The sequence below is a fragment of the Salarias fasciatus genome, chromosome 4 (genome assembly GCF_902148845.1).
Source record: "Salarias fasciatus chromosome 4, fSalaFa1.1, whole genome shotgun sequence".
Taxonomy (NCBI): domain Eukaryota; kingdom Metazoa; phylum Chordata; class Actinopteri; order Blenniiformes; family Blenniidae; genus Salarias; species Salarias fasciatus.
Genome location: NC_043748.1, coordinates 26,384,065 through 26,400,680, shown reverse-complemented (window position 1 = coordinate 26,400,680; position 16,616 = coordinate 26,384,065). Strand labels below are relative to the sequence as shown.

Here is a 16,616-nt window from a genome sequence, read left to right as displayed (position 1 = left end):
AAGGATGTTACGTAGAAAACTAGCAGTAAAACTTTCAGGTTCTTCTCCTGGTTCTCCTCCTCCTCCTCCAGGTTCTTCTCCTGGTTCTCCTCCTCCTCCTCCAGGTTCTTCTCCTGGTTCTTCTCCTGGTTCTTCTCCTGGTTCTCCTCCTCCTCCTGGTTCTTCTCCTCCTCCTGGTTCTTCTCCTGGTTCTCCTCCTCCTCCAGGTTCTTCTCCTGGTTCTTCTCCACCTCCAGGTTCCTGATAAACGGTTCTTCTCCTGGCTGCTGCTCTTTTCCACACATAAAATACAGAACGCTTGTTTGGCATCCTGAGGAACTCACGGTTGGCTCTGGAACCCGGAGGTACTGAGGAGGTAGCCCCGCCCACCGGAGTCGTCCCTTCTCAGTTTGAAGGAGATAAAGTTGACCAAGACATTATTGATGGAGACAGTTTGGGGACGTGCCGAATAACGGTGTTCAATAAAGTTTATTCAAAGCGAGGAGAGTTCTGTATAAAGGTCACTTTATTAAAACACTCCGAGAAGAGGAGAACACAGCTGATGGACACAAACATTCTCTGAGAAGTGGTTTAAATTTCACCAGTTTATTACTGAGATTCTCTCTCTCTCTCACACACACACACACACACACACACACACACACACACACACACACACACACACACAGAGCCCCTCCCTCTCATGGCTCAGGCTTGTGGGAGGAGGGGGGGCTGGTCCTGGGGGCCGCCTGCTCAGCTGGGGCACAGTCGGGCTGGGGAGGCGGGCTGGCGGCGGCCGGTTCTTTCTGGACCAGCTCCGGCTCGTCCTGACCTGCCTGGGGGGGGTGGACCAGGACCCGGTCGATCAGCCCAAAGTCCTGAGCTTCCATGGGGCTCATGTAGCGGTCCCTCTCCATGACACTCTCTGGGGAGGGGGGGTGCAGAGACTTTAGTCTTTAGATATCAGTGTTTAGTCTTTAGACATCAGTCTTTAATCTGCAGATATCAGTCTCTAGTCTGGAGTCATCGATCTTTAGTCTGGAGACGTCAGTCTTTAGTCTGGAGACGTCGGTCTTTAGTCTGGAGACGTCGGTCTTTAGTCTGGAGACGTCGGTCTTTAGTCTGGAGACGTCGGTCTTTAGTCTGGAGACGTCGGTCTTTAGTCTTCAGATATCAGTCTCTAGTCTGGAGTCATCGATCTTTAGTCTGGAGACGTCGGTCTTTAGTCTGGAGACGTCGGTCTTTAGTCTGGAGACGTCGGTCTTTAGTCTGGAGACGTCGGTCTTTAGTCTGGAGACGTCGGTCTTTAGTCTTCAGATATCAGTCTCTAGTCTGGAGTCATCGATCTTTAGTCTGGAGACGTCGGTCTTTAGTCTGGAGACGTCAGTCTCTAGTCTGGAGTCATCGATCTTTAGTCTGGAGACGTCGGTCTTTAGTCTGGAGACGTCAGTCTCTAGTCTGGAGTCATCGATCTTTAGTCTGGAGACGTCGGTCTTTAGTCTGGAGACGTCGGTCTTTAGTCTGGAGACGTCGGTCTCTTTAGTCTGGAGACGTCGGTCTTTAGTCTGGAGACGTCGGTCTTTAGTCTGGAGACGTTTAGTCTGGAGACGTCGGTCTTTAGTCTGGAGACGTCGGTCTTTAGTCTACAGACTCGGTTTTAGTCTACAGACGTCGGTGTTTAGTCTTCAAATATCAGTCTTTAGATATCGGTCTTTACTCTGGAGACATCGGTCTTTAGTCTGGAGACGTCGGTGTTTAGTCTGGAGACGTCGGTCTTTAGTCTTCAGATATCAGTCTCTAGTCTGGAGTCATCGATCTTTAGTCTGGAGACGTCGGTCTTTAGTCTGGAGACGTCGGTCTTTAGTCTGGAGACGTTTAGTCTGGAGACGTCGGTCTTTAGTCTGGAGACGTCGGTCTTTAGTCTACAGACTCGGTTTTAGTCTGGAGACGTCGGTGTTTAGTCTTCAAATATCAGTCTTTAGATACCGGTCTTTACTCTGGAGACATCGGTCTTTAGTCTGGAGACGTCGGTCTTTAGTCTGGAGACGTCGGTCTTTACTCTGGAGACATCGGTCTTTAGTTTGGAGACGTTGGTCTTTAGTCTGGAGACGTCAGTCTTTAGTCTGGAGACGTCGATCTTTAGTCTTCAAATATCAGTCTTTAGATATCGGTCTTTACTCTGGAGACATCGGTCTTTAGTCTGGAGACGTCGGTCTTTAGTTTGGAGACGTCGGTCTTTAGTCTGGAGACGTTGGTCTTTAGTCTGGAGACATCGATCTTTAGTCTTCAAATATCAGTCTTTAGATATCGGTCTTTAGTCTGGAGACGTCGGTCTTTAGTTTGGAGACGTCGGTCTTTACTCTGGAGATGTCGGTCTTTACTCTGGAGACATCGGTCTTCAGTCTGGAGACGTCGACCTTTAGTCTGGAGACGTCGATCTTTAGTCTTAGATATCGGTCTTTACTCTGGAGATGTCGGTCTTTAGTCTGGAGACATCGGTCTTTAGTGTGGAGACATCGGTCTTTAGTCTGGAGACGTCGGTCTTTAGTCTGGAGACGTCGGTCTTTAGTCTGGAGACGTCGGTCTTTAGTCTGGAGACGTCGGTCTTTACTCTGGAGACATCGGTCTTTAGTTTGGAGACGTCGGTCTTTAGTCTGGAGACGTCGGTCTTTACTCTGGAGACGTCGGTCTTTACTCTGGAGACGTCGGTCTTTAGTTTGGAGACGTCGGTCTTTAGTCTGGAGACATCGGTCTTTAGTGTGGAGACATCGGTCTTTAGTCTGGAGACGTCGGTCTTTAGTCTGGAGACGTCGGTCTTTAGTCTGGAGACGTCGGTCTTTAGTCTGGAGACGTCGGTCTTTAGTCTGGAGACGTCGGTCTTTACTCTGGAGACATCGGTCTTTAGTTTGGAGACGTCGGTCTTTAGTCTGGAGACGTCGGTCTTTACTCTGGAGACGTCGGTCTTTACTCTGGAGACGTCGGTCTTTAGTCTGGAGACGTCGGTCTTTACTCTGGAGACGTCGGTCTTTAGTTTGGAGACGTCGGTCTTTACTCTGGAGACGTCGGTCTTTACTCTGGAGACATCGGTCTTTAGTCTGGAGACGTCGGTCTTTAGTCTGGAGACGTCGGTCTTTACTCTGGAGACGTCGGTCTTTGGATATCAGTCTTTAGTCTTTGGATATCAGTCTTTAGTAGGGCCCGACTGATACGGCTTTTCTGAGGCCGATGCTGATTCCGATATTTGACAGAAAATAATTCCGATGTCCGGTTTATCAACCGACTAATTTACAAATTATTTAATGAATCAAATAATTTCTGTTCCGGTCCCTCACCACTTGCAATAACAAAAATATGAATTGCAGGCAGAATGTTTTACTGTTTTACAATATTTTGTCCTTCAGTTTTTGTTCAACTTTACAACACAGAGGAATTTTCAAGTTCAAAAACATGTTGTCTTTGACAGAGTTGCATTTTGAATATATAATGGTCACAAATAGTCCGACACTAATATTACTGCAGAGCAACACAGTGAGATGCTGTTGCAGCTGTCACGTTGGAGTAGTTTCTGCCATTAAAAAATAAAATCTCAACATCGAGTTTAAAGGTGCTGTAGGCAGGATTTTGCTAGTCAGTGCTAATTTTTCTGTGTTTTCTGCTCTGCACACACAGCGGCATGGGGCAGGGAGGGGGAGGGAGGGAGAGAGAGAGAGACGGAGCGAGCAGCACAGCAGCAGCAGAGAGAGAGAGGGACGTGGAGACGACCATTAGCATCACTGTAAGTGTATTAAAACCTTCACAAGTTGAAAGTCAACATACATAACCTCCTTTGTGGAGGAAATAAGTTCCACCTGTTCAACAAGCATAAACGTGCATCATGTTAGCATAAACAGCGACATTTCCACAGCCCAGTTTTACACAACCACACATGCTTGTTAAGCTAACAGCTAGCAGCTCGTTGAAAACACGCTGAAAGAAAGCGTCTCTGTGAGCTCTCTGCTGTTTGAGACAAACCAGCCCCCCCCCCCCCTCGATTTTTTTCCCGCAGATATTATGGAGGTTATAGTGACTTTGCTATTGGAAACTTTCCTGTTCCTGCAGTGGGTTAGATAGGCTATATTTGGAAATGAATTCCGAATTCATTCTTTCAAAAAAGATTGCCGAATTAAAAAAAACAAACCATTCTTTAGTAGTGATAAAGAACACAACTGTTTAGAGCATATAAGATATAAGTTAAGGATAAAGGTTTCAGCTTATGGGAGGATGAGAAAATCACCTTCACTCTAGATGCCGTGTTTAACTAGTGTTACTTTTAATGGCATACAGTATCATCACTCACAAAATGTGAAGTCACCCCCTCATATTAAAGTGTAACAAAATTATCCATGTCAATTTTAATAGATACTGAATACACACAAGTTTCAATGAAATATATTGATTTTTAAGTTTTCTTTGCAATCTTTTTTACATTTGGATAGTGTTGAGTAGTGCTAATGAAGTCAGAGAGTGTTAATTTCCAATGGTGTTGAATTTTTTCGGGGGGGGGGGGGGGGGGGGGGCAATTAATCGGCTATCGGCTTTTTCGTGCTCCAAACTATCGTTATTATATCGGACTTTAAAAATCCACTATTGGTCGACCTCTAGTATGCATTGATAATCCTTTAGGAGTGTAGCATAACTGCTCTACCGCGAGGGCGCAGCGTTTCCATCTGTCTCTGTTCTGAGCTGAAATGGAATCTCACAGCTCCAGGTATCTTTGACCAATCAGAAGAGTCCATGAGGCTCTAACTGTGATCGGTCGAGGCACGTTCTTGTGGGAGGGGCTTAACTTGTGTAAGGGCGTGATGTCAGAGAAAAGAGGACAGGATTGGCTGTGCTGGGTTTCAAATCGCCATCTTGCTTAGGTAAAAGGTTAAAGGTAAAAGGTTAAAGGAGCACAGCACAGTTTGCTCGTTTTATGCGAAACAGCGACCCCTGCAGGCCTCAGGCGTAACTGTAGCTTAGTGAAAAGCTCGTGTCTGTGGCTTGTGCCCATGTACGTGCAGCGAAGAGGGGAACTCCTTCCTCGCTCTTTTAGCAGTGCTCCAGTAAAATGTAAGTTTCTTCTGCCTGGTGGGTCTGTGTGGAGCTGAGGCAGTGCTAGAAGCCGGTCTTTTCTTACTTTCTGGAAGCTCCATCCTCAGTACTGCTCAGTTGTTGCTGCTAAGCGTCTGGCGGAGTAATGGCGGACAAATCGAAACTGAAGGATTACCAGGCCAGCGGGAGGCTCAGAGCGATTCGTACCCGAATCACTCGTATTGCTGTGCCTTCAGTGCCCTGCACAGGACAATAGGAGCGACTGCGATCTTGCAAAAATAGCTCTTGCTGCCCATCAGGCAAAGGTGAAAACGTGTCTGGGTGTGAATAATTGAAAATTTAATATTTAAAACTGCGCTGTGCCCCTTTAAACAAGATGGCGGAGATGCGGAATCCTGCCTACAGCACCTTTAAAGGGGCTGTATCATGCAAAATTCACTTTTTGTATGTTTTAACCTTGTTATATAGTCATGTTCTCACCAAAAACACCCCAAAGCGTTTTTTTCCTCCGTGCCTGTGTGTTTGAGCTTTCCTGGTGTTTGAGCTGCTCAGAGAGGCAGCCCCTCCCACCGTGAAAACACTCTGTTTCCCACGTTCACGTCACACGGAGAAGATGCCTCCCCTGAGCCCCCCCCCCCCCCCCGCAGGCCCTCGGCAATCAGCGTTGCTGCTTTTTTCTAACTCTGATTATGGAGATAAACTTTAACCATCGTCTGAAAGCAACAGTCAAGCAAGAGCAAGAGTCTGGAGGGTCTGAAGGGTCTGAAGGGTCTGGAGGGTCTGGAGGGTCTGGAGGGTCTGAAGGGTCTGGAGGGTCTGAAGGGTCTGGAGGGTCTGAAGGGTCTGAAGGGTCTGGAGGGTCTGAAGGGTCTGAAGGGTCTGAAGGGTCTGGAGGGTCTGGAGGGTCTGGAGGGTCTGAAGGGTCTGGAGGGTCTGGAGGGTCTGGAGGGTCTGGAGGGTCTGGAGGGTCTGAAGGGTCTGGAGGGTCTGGAGGGTCTGGAGGGTCTGGAGGGTCTGAAGGGTCTGGAGGGTCTGGAGGGTCTGGAGGGTCTGAAGGGTCTGAAGGGTCTGGAGGGTCTGGAGGGTCTGAAGGGTCTGAAGGGTCTGAAGGGTCTGAAGGGTCTGAAGGGTCTGGAGGGTCTGAAGGGTCTGGAGGGTCTGAAGGGTCTGGAGGGTCTGGAGGGTCTGAAGGGTCTGGAGGGTCTGGAGGGTCTGAAGGGTCTGGAGGGTCTGCACTTGGTGAGTTTCTAACAGGAAAAGATGTTTTCGTGTGTCTTTGCGTGTAGAGAAGCTAGAGCTAAAGAGCTAAAGCTAACCCTTAGAGACGCTAACGAAGCTCCGATTGGTTGAAGTCCGCTGTTAGTCAAAGTCCACAGGGGGATTTTCAGTGAAACTGAGTGTTTTCTCTTCTGGGTTTCAGAATTAGCCCCATAAAATGTTTTATTTCACACAAAATGACTTCCTTAGCGCCAAAAATAAACTATTACCATGTTAATGCCATTTCTAGGGTTTGGACGAGCTAAAGAAGCAGGATACAGGTCCTTTAATGTTTTCTGTGTCTCCGCCGTTTTTACTGGACGCGTGTACTACACACAGTCGCCACACCAGGAGGACTGGCGCTGTAGCACAGACTACTGTCAGTACAGCGCCGTAGCGCTTCACAGAAAGAAAGAAAAGACAAAAAAAAAACAGGCTTATATTGGGAGGCGGCTTTTATGAGCTGTCTTCAAAGACACACCCGGTCGTTAAAGGAGACGGGTTTCTCATGGAGTACAGGTCATTATTAGAGGATTTACGGAAAAGATAGACTAACACCGCCCGCCTGGAACGCGCTGGGATAGAAACAAGCGCTCCCGCCGGTGGAAACTCCGACACTCCATCGGTTAATCATCCAGGAAAAAAACACTCATTCAAACTGCTGAATGACACGTGGACAACTTAACAGCGGCAGGAAAGAACAAACATCATCCTCCCAAATGAGGAAGGCCGGCACGACACGGCCCGGTCCGGCACGGCCCGGCACGGCCCAGCCTGGCACGGCCCGGCCCGGCCCGGCACGGAAAAGCACACACAGATCACAGCAAACAGAGAAAACACACTGCTGAGTACACGGACCTGAATGGTACTCACGTTCATCATTCACTGGGAACACGGGGCATCAACAATAAACATGCACGTCCTCTAGGTGAGGCAAAAGTAATGTTTGCAATGTTTCCTGGTTGTAGTTTACTCCTACTTAAACAGCAGTGAGGACTGACGCCGAGCGCCCACCTGCTGCGGCGCTCCGCTGCGCCGTGCAGGTCGCAGCACTCCGCAGCAATTTCACGCCCATTGAAGTCAATGAAGTGGCAGCAGAGCGCCCACAGCCTGCCAGAGGGCTGCGCCGAGCGTCCGCCCGCCGTCGTCCTGCGGACCGCTCTCCGCACAACCTCGGTCCAGGCCTATTTTTTCCGGAGGCACAGCGGAGCCGGAGTCCATTTCCCATCATGTCAAAGCAGCAACACGAAACCAAAAGAGAGCAACACCCGTTTTATCAAAACAAATGACTACAAAGGTTGACCTTTTTTTCCCTAGGCATATTATTTATATAGATATCTATATAGATTACTATTGAAGCGGTCACACATGTTTTTACATGTAAATAAAAGCGTAAATATACACTTTTATGGATGAGTGTTTTATTTTGAAGCCTGAACACGCTCTGGCTTCGCAAAACAAAGGAGTAGTGTAAGTTTTTAAACTGGAGAGCAGCATGGCTGACGAAGAGAAACTGATCCTGGAGGAACAAGAGCCCAGAATCCTCTCTGACAGCAGTCATCCTGTTTATAAAGACACCAGCAGGAAGGAGAACTCTTGGGCAACAGTAGCTGAAGTTATTGGCGTGAGCGGTCAGTAAACTGGAGCGGTATAAAGTGCCTGTTCAAACATGTTTTCATGGAGATCGTCATGGAAACATAATCCCACGAATGCGCTCAGCGCATGTCTGGTCAAAAGGCGGCGTGCGGAGACGCAGCCGTACCGCATCAGGTGGGCGCTCCAGTGTGGCTGCGGAGCGGCTTGATTGGCAGTATGTGGGCGCTCAGCGTCATATGAGAGGAGTCAGTGCTCCCTCTGGTGGACAAACTGTGCAAGGACATTATTCTGCATGACTCCCCACACTTCACACACCATTTACTGTTTCATGAGAAATGAAGAATTTATCTGCGTTCTATCGGCAAAAACCCGGCCAATAATGACTAATTGGAAAAGGGCTCATATCGGCCGATATCAGCCGGCCGATGAATCTGTCGGGCCCCAGTCTTCAGTCTGGAGACATCGGTCTTTGGTCTGGAAACATCAGTCTAGGTGGTGAATAAACTCAGACAGAGAGCTTTGGAGAGACGCCATGAAGGCACCAAACATCAACCTGATAACACATCTTTCTGTGTGTGTGTGTGTGTGTGTGTGTGTGTGTGTGTGTGTGTGTGTGTGTGTGTGTGTGTGTGTGTACCGATGGTCTCCAGCGGCTGTCCTGTGTGTTTGGAGTAGATGTTATTGATCTGTCTCTTGAGCTTCAGGATCTCCTCGGCCTGGATGGCGATGTCTGTGGCTTGACCCTACGGGCAGAGACAGGCCGGAGGTCACTGCGTCGGCCGGCGGGGCGGCGTGGAGGGCGGAGCGGCGTGGAGGGCGGGGCTCACCCTGGCGCCCCCCGAAGGCTGGTGCACCATGATGCGGGCGTTGGGCAGCGAGTGCCTCATGCCGGCGGTGCCGGCGGCCAGCAGCAGGCTGCCCATGCTGGCCGCCTGGCCCACGCACCAGGTGGAGATGGGGTTGAGGATGTACTGCATGGTGTCGTAGATGGCCAGCCCCGCCGTCACCACGCCGCCTGCACACAGCACGGCACGGCCTCAGACCCGGGTCCGTCCCGGGTCAGACCCGGGTACCGGGCCGGTTCCAGAAAGAGCAGGGTGAAGTCCTCCTACCGGGACTGTTGATGTACATGTGGATGGGCTTGTTGTTGCTCTCTGACTGTAGGAAGAGCAGCTGGGCGATCACCAGGCTGGACACCGAGTCGTCAATCTGCAGGAGCAGCAGGAGCAGGGGTCAGGAGGAGGGGCAAGAGGAGGGGCAGGGGTCAGGAGGAGGGGCAGGGGTCAGGAGGAGGGGCAGGGGTCAGGAGGAGGGGTCAGGAGCAGGGGCAGGGGTCAGGAGGAGGGGCAGGGGTCAGGAGTAGGGGTCAGGAGCAGGGGCAGGGGTCAGGAGGAGGAGCAGGGGTCAGGAGTAGGGGTCGGGAGCAGGGGTCGGGAGCAGGGGCAGGGGTCAGGAGGAGGGGCAGGGGTCAGGAGTAGGGGTCGGGAGCAGGGGCAGGGGTCAGGAGGAGGATCCGGGTCCAGGCTCGGCCCGGGAGGGGTACTCACTGGACCCATGACGCAGATGATCCTCTCTCGGAGCAGGCGGGAGTAGATGTCGTAGGCTCGCTCTCCTCGGCCCTGAAACCACACACTGAGGTCAGAGGTCACTGAGGTCACTTCACACCCTGGAGACCCGCCCACACGACGACCACTGAAGGTCACACAGAGGTCACGAAACGAGTCGGTCAAGGTCAAAGAGCATTGCTGCCGGAGGAGCCTGGGAGCATGGCGGCCCCCAGCACCGCTCCTCATGTTAGAGCAAAAGGTCAAAGTTCATCCTCAACCCAACAGCCAGGAAGCAGGTCCTCAGCCAGCACCAGCAGAGCTGCAGAAACACTGCTTCTAAGCTGAGGTGTGGGACCCCTGAGAGGGACAGCAGAGGGTTTTCTGCTCTGCGGTCGTCTCGGTGACACTGATTCTCTGAGCTCTGCTGCCCCCCCTGACACAACGTGCTCCAGCAGAGCGCCCACTGCTCCACCGTGACGGCGCTCGTCATCCTGGACGGGCTGATCCCAGCTGCCTCTGGAGCGCCGAGCATCGAAAACAGAAGATCCGGCAGCGTTGGCGAGTTTCAGCCCGTCCGTTCAGCGAGGCTCTGGGTGGGCGGAGTCTGCCAGCACGGCGGGCGGCGTCCTCACCGTCTGCTCCACCACGATGGGGATCAGAGGACTCCTCCATGCAGCACTGTGGTGAACAGAGCGGCCCAGTTTCAGGGTCAGGCCTCCAAAGTGCAGCGCTCTCTGAAACAGAAAGGAAACAACCACATGCAGAAGCATACTTCTATTAAAGTCACAATACAAACATGTAAAAATAAAGCCCGTGACGTGGTCTTTCTTCAAAGGCTGGAGATGTTCATGTATTTCCTAAGCCTATATTGCAAAATACAAAGAGGAGAAAGTAAAATTGATCCAAAAAGGAGTAAAATCCTCTTTTGGATTTACATCTAACAAAGTGACAAATACACATAAGACAGAGTTCCTGAAGCTCTTTCTAAAGAACAAGACTTTACAGGGTGCTGAAGCCGATGAAACAGTGCTGCATGCAGAACGCTCAGCGGCAGGTCTAGTTCACTGAACTGAGGAGGAATACGACAGAGGGAAAGCAGGATGGAGGTCTGGGACACGGAGCAGGCTGCTTCCCGAGGAAATGAGGGAAAACCGTGAGGAGAACAGGAAGCGTGCAGCAGAGCAGGAGCTCAGAACCAGAGCCGCACAGCAACACAGCTGTGACGAACACCACTGGGTTCTGAATGGCTCCTGGGAGACCGGAGCTCTCACAGCACAAACCCTCACTCTAACTGCTCCACCACTGGGTCCCTCCCAGTCAGTCCTGCAGCTCGGCTCAGAGCTTCACACAGCACACTGCACTTTACTATCTGATCAATCTATCTGATGAACTACTTGATTTTTAATATAACAAATAACACTAACATACTTTTAGGTAATTAGAACAACACATAAATTGAAATATTTATTTGTAGATTTTTCTCATTTTATAGTTTTTTTTACTTTTGCACCATTGATTACTGAAAACAGATTATTTGAGATAATATCATCATGTGGCATAATCCCTGCAGAAATCACAAGAATGTTTTTTTGTCAAATTGCCGAAGTGTTAATTATCCCAGTCTCATGTAGTGTGACTGAAGGATCACTCTGCAGTCACTCTCCTGTCCTTAACGTCGGAGACAGAGGTGAAGGTTCACAGGTTACATGAAGGCTAACAGCAGCATGAAGGCTAACAGCAACATGAAGGCTAACAGCAGCATGAAGGCTAACAGCAGCATGAAGGCTAACAGCAACACGAAGGCTAACAGCAACATGAAGGCTAACAGCAGCACGAAGGCTAACAGCAACATGAAGGCTAACAGCAGCACGAAGGCTAACAGCTACATGAAGGCTAACAGCAGCATGAAGGCTAACAGCAGCATGAAGGCTAACAGCAGCATGAAGGCTAACAGCAGCATGAAGGCTAACAGCAGCATGAAGGCTAACAGCAGCATGAAGGCTAACAGCTACATGAAGGCTAACAGCTACATGAAGGCTAACAGCAGCATGAAGGCTAACAGCAGCATGAAGGCTAACAGCAGCACTCAGGCTAACAGCTGCCGGCGGACACTCGCCACTCGCTCCACGGCGGCTAACAAGCCGGGCCACTCCCCGGGAAACACGCCTCGTGGTTCTCCGGTACACAGAACAGGGAAGCCGCTGGAAGTACTCACTCGTAACAGCATGTTTGGAGTTTTTAAAAGTACTAAAGGCTCCAGTCCCCTGATCGACCCCTCACAAACCGGAAGTACTACTGCCCCTTTCCCCGGCGCACCGGAAGCAGTTTTCGCAGCTTCTGACGCTAACAGCTAGCTCCATGGCACCACCTAGCGGACAAAAACCAATTACAACGAATGAAAGGGGTGAAACAATGGAGTAGACCCCGCAACCATCGGCCGCTACCAAGATTTTTTTTTAAATTAAATTATAAACATTTATTAACATGATCAAATAAGGTACGATGTCATTCTCATGTTGTACAGAACAAGATTATATAATCACACCTCCTATATTTATTTCGAACATCTTAAAGAAAAAAGAAAATAGATAAGAGAAACAAAAAAGAAAACTCTGATATACATATGCATACACACGCATACACATATTGCACATATACATATACATACATACATGCATATAATCATACACATACATATACATATATATACACATGCACATACATACAATATATACATATACATATACACATACAAACACTCATATGTATATATATATATATATATATATATATATATATATATAGAGAGATACACACATATACATACATGCACATATACGCACATACACATACACATATAAACACATAGACATGCATGTAAACATACATTGGAGGACAAAACGTAAAAATATAGCATCAAGATCAGTACAAGATTTATTTTTTTTTTTTTTCCTCCATGAGTCTTCCTCTTCTTTTTTTTTTTGGTTCGAAAAGGATGTAGGACGAAGCAAGTAGCTTATATATTTATATGTATTTATATATTTATATATATATTTTCAAAAACAATTATCTCATCAATAATACAGAGATGGTAATAAAATTCACATTAAAGTTACTGCAAATAAATGAAACAAAACAAACCGTTCAAATAAGGAGAAAAACAAAGTTATAATAAAGATACAGGGAACCTAAACAAGGGTCTAAAGTAGCTTATATTCAGCTATAAGTGAACAAAACCTTTGAGCATATATTGTATATTGAGTATATAATACTTTGTTATTATAATAATGTTGTTCACAAGATAATCCGTTTTCTTGTTCTTTGTAATTATTCCTGCTTGGATCATTTTAAAAGAAAATAAATCTATATTTATGGACTTGGAACTTAACCAATTTTGTAAAGGTTGCCACAAATTTTGAATTGTGTGACAGGAATAGAATGCGTGCTGTGTTGTTTCTAAACTTGTGGTACATAGGTGGCAGTTTTCAACTACAAATTTAAATGTTTTTTTATAAATTAGTTTGAGGGATAAATTTCATTCAACATTTTAAAATGTATCTCTGTGTTTGGGAGGGATAGGAAATTTAAGGAATTTTGTTCTAATAGCAGATATTTGTTCCCAAAGTTTTGAAGATTTAGTGTCCTTCGTGGTAATGAAGGGTACATCATTTTTACAAAATATTGTATAAGAAATGTATTATTGCAGCCTTTATGTAAAAAATGCACATTGTCAGTGTTTGGTGCTTTGTGGCTTTGGTGCTGAAATGTTATCAAGATGAACCAATGAACAGAGTAAGTGCTGTTGGGATGCTTTGTGTCACCTTAAAGGTGTAACACAGGATTTTGATTTCCGGGTGGATCACCTAAATAATTGGGGGGTCTGTTTGTCAGTCATTCTGACGAGCTGCTTTCGTAAGGCGGTTCTCCGTGCTCGCGCCCAATCAGCTTCTCCCTTTTGCGCATTCAGAGTGTTTCTGTAGCCGTGAGCTTCTGAGCTAGTACTGACCGATGGCGAGTCTGACATAATGAAACTGGAACTGTTTCGGAAAACAAGCTTTATTTATGAGCGAGGCGGATCGCAGAAACTGTAAACAGAGCCGTGCACGGCGGAGAAGAGGAGGTCGCGCTCGCACGCTTCCGCGTTTCCTGGGAGAAGCAGGAGAGCCGGGCGGATGGTCTGGAGCATGGCGTTGTTCAAAAAGTGAGTAACAGACGTTTGGCTTCGTGTTTTCGTGAAAATCCTGTATTACACCTTTAATGTAGTTTTTAATTGAGCAATTTAAATTATATTTAATGTTGAACTCATCCAATTTAAGTATAGAACCTTTGTCATCCATCAAGTGCACAATTGACCAAATTTTTTTTGACATCCAGTCATCCATAAACACAGATTTTCTCTGACTCAAAATGGCTCTATTATTCCAGGGTGGAACATTGTGAGGACTGAAATTGTGCTTGTAAATAATCTTCCAGTAAAGCAGGACTTGCTGATGGAAGGCCGATAGTTTCATGAGTAATTTAGCAATGTGAAAATCATATTTTAATAAAAATTCAATACCTCCCAACTTATTGAAGACAAGTGAAGGTAATGAAAACCACAGCTCCTCACCATTCTTTAAAAAAAGATTGGAGGCATCTGATTTTTGAAACACCGTTCATAATATCAAAATATATTGCTTGGATGCTGCCATCTTCATAGTTTTTTAGTAAATCTCCTTTTTTATGTAATGGGGCCTGTTTTTCCAGATAAAATTAAAAATTAGTTTGTTGATTTCTTTGATAATCTTAGGAGATATGGCTGAGGAGGATGCAGGGTAGATCAGCCTGGATATGGATTCCATTTTTGTTAGCAGTGTTCTTTCAAATAATATCAAGTCTCTTTTTAGCCAAGTGTTAAGTAAGTAAGTGTTTTTCTTACATTTATCGACTGTTTTAAGAATATTATTTTTTTCACTTGACTCTTGAGATTTGGTCAACCAAGGTATCTACTTTCTTTTTTAACAGGTATATTGTATAAAGAAGAATGGGAGCAGTCGTGGATACTCATAAGCTCACATTTGTCAAGATTTAGACATAAACCTGAGGCTTGTGAGAATATTTCAGCAGTCTGTAAAGCCAGAGGAATTCGTTCTTTGTTCTTTAGAAAAAGTGTTGTGTCATCGGCTAACTGGCTTATAATCAATTGTTGATCATTAAAGCTCGGGTATGCGATGTTGTCCAAAAGCTCTTCTTGTCATACTGAGTGAAATGCTCCTGCCCCCTGGGAGAAGTCAATACATTATGAGGACGGAAAAAAGTGCGGAGAAAATCTGACCACTGTAGCGGCCACAGGACAGTAAAAACTCCGACCAATCGGAAGGTGCGGACCGCTCTTCAGGAACCAATCAAATCCCTTCGCCGTTCTACCAGCCCCCTTCGTTCATTTCAATGGCGTGCACTGGCCCTGGTTCAGCACACGTTGCCAAGACGCTCTCGGCTCGCGTGAAAAATACAACGAAGCGGAGCGGCGCGCTGCGCTCCTATGCGCGTTGTGTGCGGCAGTCAGAAAGGTTCATAACACTGGAGGCGATCACAAACTCCGTGCTCGCGGCGCTTCCTCGTCCAGGGCGTTCGCTCCCAACGGAGCTCCTCCAATGGGGTGGGAGCTGGGCGGAGCCTTGGGAGATGCTACATTCGTGCTACATGCTAGTTTTCCAAGATCGCCGACCCTAACTTTAATGTTCAATCCTTCAGTTCTAGAGTTTTTCACAAGAATAGCCAGTCGTTCCGTAACTGCAATGAAAAATAAAGGAGAAATGCTGCATCCCTGTCTTATGCCTCTTACTGCAAATCGAGGACATGTGCCTTGCTGGAGTGAAACACAACTGTTAATATTTGTATGTAGCATAATAATCATATCTAAGAATTTGTTGCCAAAACCAAAATATTTAAGTGTTTCAAAAATAAATGCATGTTCCACTGAATCAGCTGCCACCAATGGGCGCTGTGAGAAACGCGGCCGCCATCTTGGTCCGGTCGTCCGCCTCGCTCCGCGCCGCTGTTTGACCGGAGCAGTGAAGTCTCAGCGCATTAAATGATCATAGTTCGCTCAATACTACGCTTTTTTTAATCTGCAAACGTCATTCAAAGAGGCATGATAGAGGCCACAATTTTTGGCATTTTCAAATACTTAAAATTAATAAAAGAATATTTCAGAAGATGCCGACAGAGCTGTATGCCATAGCATAATGATTAATCAGGGATATATCTAAATTTAGAGCTAGGTTCCTGCTATGTCTCAATAATTATTAATAACTGGCGGTTTTAATAGACTAATATAATATTTTTCTCATTATATCTTATTTTAATTTTATATATCAATTTATCTATCTATGTCATAATATAATATAATATAATATAATATAATATAATATAATATAATATAATATAATATAATATAATATAATATAAAACCAGACTGTCTATTTTAAAATGAAGACAAGACAGAAAGACATAGACAGACAGACAGATAGATGGAGAGAGAGAGGGAGAAAGAGAGAATCACAATGATAAGTAATTTCTGCCCTGTAATCAATAGAATATTTCCCTTCATCAACGCTGACAGCCTGATTGTGATGCTGCTGCTCTTTGGACGACATCTGGACACTTAAAGATGGATGGAATCTTTAAGGTGGACAGCCTGCCCTGTCCCGTCCTGTCCCGTCCTGTCCTGTCCTGTCCCGTCCCGTCCCGTCCCGTCCCGTCCTGTCCTGTCCTGTCCCGTCCCGTCCTGTCCTGTCCCGTCCCGTCCTGTCCTGTCCTGTCCTGTCCTGTCCCGTCCCGTCCCGTCCCGTCCCGTCCCGTCCCGTCCCGTCCCGTCCTGTCCCGTGCTGTCCTGTCCCGTCCTGTCCCGTCCTGTCCCGTCCTGTCCCGTCCCGTCCTGTCCTGTCCTGTCCTGTCCCGTCCCGTCCCGTCCTGTCCTGTCCCGTCCCGACGTCCCGTCCCGTCCCGTCCTGTCCTGTCCCGTCCAGTCCCGTCCCGTCCTGTCCCGTCCTGTCCCGTCCCGTCCCGTCCCGTCCCGTCCCGTCCTGTCCCGTCCCGTCCTGTCCCGTCCTGTCCTGTCCCGTCCTGTCCCGTCCCGTCCCGTCCCGTCCCGTCCCGTCCCGTCCCGTCCTGTCCCGTCCC

At 47.4% G+C, this 16,616-nt stretch overlaps 1 protein-coding gene across 1 annotated transcript; it reads right to left on the bottom strand.

Moving 5' to 3' along the window:
* Positions 1-487: 487 nt before the first annotated feature.
* clpp (caseinolytic mitochondrial matrix peptidase proteolytic subunit) lies at positions 488-11,756 on the bottom strand. The gene is made up of 7 exons (XM_030089926.1): positions 11,668-11,756; positions 10,085-10,186; positions 9,453-9,524; positions 9,018-9,114; positions 8,733-8,920; positions 8,543-8,648; positions 488-904 (listed from the first exon to the last, which is right to left on the bottom strand). The coding sequence occupies exons 1-7, from the start codon at positions 11,677-11,679 to the stop codon at positions 681-683; spliced, it is 801 nt and encodes a 266-aa protein (XP_029945786.1). The 5' UTR covers positions 11,680-11,756; the 3' UTR covers positions 488-680.
* Positions 11,757-16,616: the final 4,860 nt, after the last annotated feature.